At 33.2% G+C, this 7,887-nt stretch overlaps 1 protein-coding gene across 1 annotated transcript; it reads left to right on the forward strand.

The window, feature by feature from the left end:
- The first annotated feature begins 4,967 nt into the window (after positions 1-4,967).
- LOC149031401 (uncharacterized) lies at positions 4,968-5,975 on the forward strand. Its single transcript, XM_089176068.1, has 2 exons — positions 4,968-5,463; positions 5,817-5,975. Exon 1 carries the CDS (start codon positions 5,152-5,154, stop codon positions 5,455-5,457), a length of 306 nt encoding a protein of 101 aa, XP_089032194.1. The 5' UTR covers positions 4,968-5,151; the 3' UTR covers positions 5,458-5,463; positions 5,817-5,975.
- Positions 5,976-7,887: the final 1,912 nt, after the last annotated feature.

A 7,887-nucleotide genomic window follows, 5' to 3' on the forward strand; every position in this document is an offset into this window, starting at 1 on the left:
CTCTTCTCATTCTCTCACACCCACACACTACTTTCCAAACCCCTACACCTAACTTCAATAACCCACCACCGTGTACGCCAAAACTTCCTCTTCCTTCTCTTTCTATCAGTCTATGTTTCCGTATGTATGTATCCTACGTGTCGTCGGAGTTGTATCTCTGTGTATGTAGGTGTGGGTGGATCTGTGTAGGTGTAGGTATGTGTATGTGTATCTCTCTTTCTGTTCGTAGCCCTTTTTCGGCGTGCTTACGAGCAACGTAACATCGACAATAGGCATTACTCACGCGATACCGTTCGTACAATATCGTCGATATTTCTCGTTCGGTTACGTGTTCCATAATGGCGGAAACCCTTTTCTTTTTTTCTTTTTTCTTTTTTGGTCTTATTTTCTTTTCTTTTCTTTTCTTTTCTGCCACGTTTCCTATTTTTTTTTTTTCTTGTTTCGCAATTTTTCTATTACTGTTGTAATATGTGTGTATATATGTGGGTAGGGGGTAGGTTTGGTTGAGATTAATTTATTAATATTATTATTGTTTTAATTAATTGGTTAATTTAAATTAATTATTTTTATTATTAAAAAAAAAAAAGACGTGGTAGAGGAATTTGAGTATTTTATTTTTATTATTTAAGTATTTAATAAGTAATAATATTTTATTTTTAATATTTAATTATTTAATAATAATAATATTTGGTTTTTAATATTAAATATTTATTAAGTATTTAAATAAGAAATGTTTGATTATATTCAAAGTTATTAAATATTTTAATACACATATGTACATAATATGTGTAATATTGAGACCGTATGCTAATAAATGTTAGGCAAATATTAAATACAAATTCATTTTAAATCTTTTATTTTTTTTATTTGTTAAACGACAGGTACAGTAAACCTTTTTAACAATTTTAAATAATTTTCATTGTACCTCATATTAATTCTTTTTTTCCAACATTATTCATATCAACATTAAAAACAAAAGTAAAGTTAAGAAGTATCCAATAAAAAATGTTCTTTACTGATAAATATATGCATGAAGTTTCTATTGTAAAATCACGTAGAATAAAAACGTCAATGAAGTTATCATACTATCCTCCAATCCTCATTTTCTTTATCCAACATTTAGTAAGATCGTCGAAATAACCCTTTTTCTTCCGATTTTCAAGTACTACCCTTAGCCCCCTTCCATAACTTCTCCATACACACACACACACACACGTACATTCATTTACCATAGCAATATAACACACCCATTTAGTATCTTACCAATATAACAGAAAACATTTCTATCGGGATTGGTGAAATCGAGTGTTGTCATCCCCCGTTCCCCTTTCTCCGTTCCCCTTGCCTATCTCCCTCTCTCTCTCTCTCTCTCTCTTTCTATCTTTTTCTTTCTCTTAACACAGCGTACTTGTATTTATGGTAATTCAGTCGATGCGTTTTATCGACAATGGCAACGACGTATACCGCAAGTATTAAAAGCCTCCTCTCTGTCACAACCCTTTCTTCGAGCCCTCGTTCTCGGGGGGATGCACCCTATCATTTGTGTACATTCTCTCTTTCTCTTACTATCTTTTTCTATCTTTTTCTTTCTAGTTTTCATCCCTCCCAAGGGAAAGTATCGACTCCTGGTCCCCAACCTCTCTCAAACCCACACCCCTCCCCTGCTCCAACTTTTTTCTTCCACCCCGTTCAACTCTAAATCTCTTCTCTCTTTCTCACTATTTCTTTTCTTTCTTTTTCATCCTACTCAGGGATCTCAATCGTTCGCAAAAAATCTCATTTATCCCATTGTGTCCCGTGTTACTAGATGGGTACAGAAATGAGAATGAAAGAGAGAGAGAGAGAGAGAGTGAGAGAGATAGAGAATGAGAGGGATGGTAAATCGTACAAGTAACCACGTGTATCACGCAACTCATACACACATATAGGATATACATGTATATTGATATATACATATGTGTTAGTACTGTCATTCAATTCATCCATGAAGTTTTGGCTCGTGCTGGTTATGCACTCGTTCACTGTTGTAAGACGTGTTTATTAAAGACACTTCCCTTATTCTACATCCCCCTTTTTTTCTATATTCTTCCTTCTTCCTTTATATCTTTTCTTTCCTAAGGAGTGGATACAAAGGTCGACGTGGATATAATGTCGGTGTTAAAAGAACGAAAAAGAAAAAAAAAATAGAAACCCCCTTTAGGCACCAAATTCACAACTTTTTAAGATGACTCGTGTGTTTTATTTATTTTTTTTTCATCAGACACAATCAGGAAGATATTTTCTGTGTTACACAAAGATTCTTATTACCTTTTTCTTATTGTTTATATTTTTTTTTATGTTAGTTTCTGTTAGTGTTCTCACCTGATGAAAAGAAATTGGTACGTGAAACATGGTGATTTGATCATTGAATATGATTCCAATCCTTGTTAGGATCATGAGAGTTCTGTTTCTGTATATATATATATATATATATATATATATATATATATATATATATATGTATATAGATATCTGGTTAGTATCTTATTCAGTTGGTACTCTAATCTCTTTAACTCGACCATCGCAACCCTCTTTCGGTCGGGTTAATGTTTATGCCCGAACAATGGCAACCCGATCGGATTGTAGCTTACAAACGAACGTGCCAATGTGTATCCCGTTAAAGGGTTTAATTTAATTAACCATTAACTATTGTACTATTATTCTATATACAATTTAATCTAATTTCTTTTCTTTAGTTTTTTAATTGTTCATATATATGTATATTAATTTATTTATTATATTTCAATCGCATTATGAAACTCTCATCTTGTTGTTATATTGCTTTTTTTGTTCAAACAACTATATTGAAATGAACAATTAGGATAACAACAAACCCTGACGCAACTCTGACGCAACCTTGACGCAACTAAGACGAAACCATAACAATAAATGAAAAAGAATCTTAATTCATGACATTCATTTAATTCTAAATACTGTTCTATTAAGGGGACCTTCTACTCTGCAATTTAAAAAAATTTTATTTTTTTTTTTTACATTTTTCGAATGTATATATATGTAGAAATATTGTGTTAAAATTTCAAAAAGATCCGATGTCTCTAACTACATTTTTGGTGCCTGAACGTAACTACCTCGGACCGCTTTCCTGAGCGTTCGGCGCGCACGGACGACTCTTATCTTGTTCAATCCCTTTCTCTTTCATTGTTTATTCAAGCAGTTTTTTTTATTGTAATCTGTATAATCCTTCGTATTGTCAGGTATATTTTTCGGGGGATCAGACATAGAGAAATATATAACTGTCTGAAGATGATGATATATAGATTATTAAATTATGATGATGTTAATGGGCTAATAATTTGAATAATACGTGGCCCATTGCTGGGCCCATTAATGGGCCGATAATAACTACCATAAATGGGCCGATAATAAATGCCGGTAATGGGCCGTTAATAAATGCCGGTAATGGGCCGTTAATAAATGCCGGTAATGGGCCGATACTAAATGCCGGTAATGGGCCGATACTAAATGCCGGTAATGGGCCGATACTAAATGCCGGTAATGGGCCGATACTAAATGCCGGTAATGGGCCGATAATAAATGCCGGTAATGGGCCGATACTAAATGCCGGTAATGGGCCGATACTAAATGCCGGTAATGGGCCGATACTAAATGCCGGTAATGGGCCGATACTAAATGCCGGTAATGGGCCGATACTAAATGCCGGTAATGGGCCGATACTAAATGCCGGTAATGGGCCGATACTAAATGCCGGTAATGGGCCGATACTAAATGCCGGTAATGGGCCGATACTAAATGCCGGTAATGGGCCGATACTAAATGCCGGTAATGGGCCGATACTAAATGCCGGTAATGGGCCGATACTAAATGCCGGTAATGGGCCGATACTAAATGCCGGTAATGGGCCGATACTAAATGCCGGTAATGGGCCGATACTAAATGCCGGTAATGGGCCGATACTAAATGCCGGTAATGGGCCGATACTAAAAGCCGGTAATGGGCCGATACTAAATGCCGGTAATGGGCCGATACTAAATGCCGGTAATGGGCCGATACTAAATGCCGGTAATGGGCCGATACTAAATGCCGGTAATGGGCCGATACTAAATGCCGGTAATGGGCCGATACTAAAAGCCGGTAATGGGCCGATACTAAATGCCGGTAATGGGCCGATACTAAATGCCGGTAATGGGCCGATACTAAATGCCGGTAATGGGCCGATACTAAATGCCGGTAATGGGCCGATAATAACTGCCGGTAATGGGCCGATAATAACTGCCATTAATGGGCCGATAATAACTGCCGGTAATGGGCCGATGATCAACTATTATTAATCGGCCAATGATCAATTACCATTAATGGGCCGGGGTTATCATTTGGATATTGAGCCCTCTATGGGCTATTAGAAAACGTCAATGATCGGCCGTTAGTTGTCATCCTTTGCCCGGCGATTGGCTATCCAAGGGCCTGTTTTCAAACTTTGTATGGGGAATTATTAATATCACTCGACTTGAAAAAAAAAAAAATAAATAAATAAAAGAATAACTCCACCCCAACTTTTCACCTTTACCAACCCCTACCCCAACTTCTTCTTCATATTCTTCTTCTTCCTCTTTCTTTTCCGCGTTGTGTTTACACTTCCCTTATTATTTTCATTTCAATTCTCATTCTAATATCTTCGACAAGGAAACATTTTTATTTCATAAAAAGAAAAAGAAATGAGAAATGTTTAATTGATCGTTGAAGTTGAATTTTATAAAATAACAGATTCCCATGTTCTCAACCCTTTTCAAAGTTTGTTTGCATTTTAATTTATTTTCATTTCAACTTGTTCGTACACTTTCGACGGAGACTATATCTTTCCTTACAAATAGAAAGGGATCATAATATCTCAAGATTCATAAAAAAAAAAAAAAAGATAATAATAATTACCATACGTGTTCCATCGACTGGTGTAAGTACCTCAAAACTAAGGCACTGAAGCAAAAATACAAGCATCCTCCGGCACTTTCTAAAGATGTACAGAAAGTGCTAAAGCCTATTTATGAGGATCTGACTAAGACAGAACTGCTGGAAAGATGTTTAGGTAGACATACGCAGAATAATAATGAAAGCTTTAATAACTGCGTATGGAACATGGCACCTAAACACCTGTTTAACGGCAAAAAAGTTGTTGAAATTGCGTGCAAAGTTTCAGCATGTATCTTTAACGAAGGATTTCAAACAGTGATGAAGATAATGGAAACGATGGGCATGAAACTTGGGCCAGGAGCGATCGACTTTGCTAAAAGACGCGACGACCGACGTATCGAATCTGCGAACCGTCGAAGCTCTGAGTGCTCAAAAGATACCAGATCAAAGTGGAAGAAGGCAAGACTGGAAGAAATTGAAGAATATGAACAAGAAGAAGGTCTATTGTACGGTCCAGGCATCGCAGATTAAGTTTAGGTAAGAATTTTTAACGATTTTGAGTAGAAAAAAAAACTTTAAACGCGTTTATCTCGAAACTATGTTTTAAAATACTAGCTCCATCGTATCTCACGAACCAGTAAACCGATTCTTATAAAATTTAATCCACATATTCTACACATGAGCTGTAACAAAGTGACGGAGAGTTTTTTCTTATATTTTAATTTTTACTATTTATTTTTAGTCAAAAACAATAAAAAAAAGGTCAAATTTACGTTTTTTTTGTAATTTGTCCACCATTTTTTTATTTATTGATAAAATTTTTATATAAAACTGTCACTTTGTAGCTGAAGTCATACAGAATATAAAACCATTTTACTTTTATGTTTCAGGTAAGCCATTCTCAAGTTCTGATGGAGCTACCAAAGCACTAAAGTTTTAAGGTGTTTTTTTATACTACTGTTTTTGCAATAAAAAATTAATTAAAATGAAAAAATAAAAATTCATTTATATAGTTTAAGACTCAATTTAACAAACCCAACAACTCTTAGATCGATATCTTTTATAGTTTTCTTGGAAAAAATTCGCGAAAATAGCCTTTTTTTTAGGTGCTCAGAGTAGAAGGTCCCCTTAATACTAATATATTATAATAGTATTCCTTCTCTTTCTTCTACCCTTAAAATAGGAAATTCCACCCTCTAAGATACCCCCTTTCAACCCTTGAAATTTTATCATATCCAAATTTTAAACTTGTTTTTAAACATCACGAAATACACTTGATTGTATTACATTGTTTTTAATAGTACTCCAATTCTACCTTAATTTAATACTTCACCCTGCCACCTTCTTCCCCCCAATCCAACCCTTCACGTTTTCATCTTTCTCGTATTCTTTTAGTCTTCTTCAAAGTGTAACACCAATTATTATTCTACCGGTACGAGATTACGATCTTATTACACGCATCGTAACACGCCTCTCACTTTGTATTCACCGTGTAGAAGATTACTGCCTGTTCGAGAATGATCGTTGATTTTTTTTTATCATAGGTCACTCTTATTTTAATACTCTATCCCTCATTGAAGGTTGTGCAGAATGATTGTCAGAGTGTGAGAGGGTGGGGAGGGGGAAGGTCGAATAAAAGAACAAAAAGGTTGCAATGGTAATAAAGGATGAAGTTACTTTTGATATTCTTATTCTAACATTTTTATCTAACCTTGTACCAATAATAATAATAATAAAATGAATATGAATAGGAATAATAATTGAGATTAGAATGAATTTTAATTTTGTACTATAATATTATTATTAATATTTTTTTTTTTTTTTTTTTTTTAATAACAACGTGTATTTATTTCACAAATATTTCATTGTTACTTGCGATTAGAATTACTCGTAATTTTTTATTATAATATTTTTTTTTGGTTATTAATATTATTAATTTAAATATAATATAATAATATGAATATTATTATTTTATTGTAATATATATTTTTTTTTTAATATTTCACATGTATTTGATACGAAAATGACGTTAATGATCACGTAAGTGTTCGCATTGTCTAAAAAAAAGAAACGAGTTTCAAAAGATTTTTGTTTCTTTTTTTTTATTTCTTAACATATACGCTTTCTTGAGAACGCCCTTTTGAGTTGATAGGACGAGAGAACCCTTTTCTCTTCTTCTATCTCTTTCTCTCTTTCGTATTCTCTTTGAACAGGATCGAATTCATTCGCTTGGCTCCGTGTGCAAGGCTCGTACATCAACCTGTCATAATTAATAGTGCGTTTTTGTTCCCTGACTACTACTACTACTACTACTAATACTAATACTATCACAATCATCTTTACCATAACAACTACAACCCTGTTCTATCTTGATACTTTGTCTTAGGAACGGTTTAACGTACCAGAAGGGCTATTTTGTACTATTGTATTATCGATTGTATAACAGAATCATCTAAACTTGACTCTCAACCAACTTTATGGGAAATTCTATTTGTTTATTTTTAACCCATTATATTCACCACAATTGATTGAATTTACTTTATTTTATTTATTTATTTTTTTATTTTTTTTTTTAATTATCTTGTTACATTATGAAATAAATTAATTAACTATCCTGTCATTACGAATATCTCGGAAGATTGGCATAATGCAAATGTAAATAAGTCAAATATGTATGTCATAATGAAGAAATAAATTCGATAAACGATCAAATAACTAATTTAATCTCGTCACGTTATAATATTCCATCATCGATAAATCCAATGTTAAAGATAAATCAAAATAATAATAATAATAATAATAATAATAATAATAATAATAATAAATAATAATAAAAAAATATGTTATAACCTACTTAGGATAAATATCGTCGTGAAACAAATTCAATTAAATTTAATTCTAATCTAATATTAATAAATAATTCGCCTAAAGTATGATCAAAAGTTAAAAATCTAATCTAAA

This window comes from Polistes dominula, unplaced genomic scaffold, assembly GCF_049000335.1.
Source record: "Polistes dominula isolate Pdom_NZ unplaced genomic scaffold, Pdom_raw_medaka contig_21, whole genome shotgun sequence".
NCBI lineage: Eukaryota > Metazoa > Arthropoda > Insecta > Hymenoptera > Vespidae > Polistes > Polistes dominula.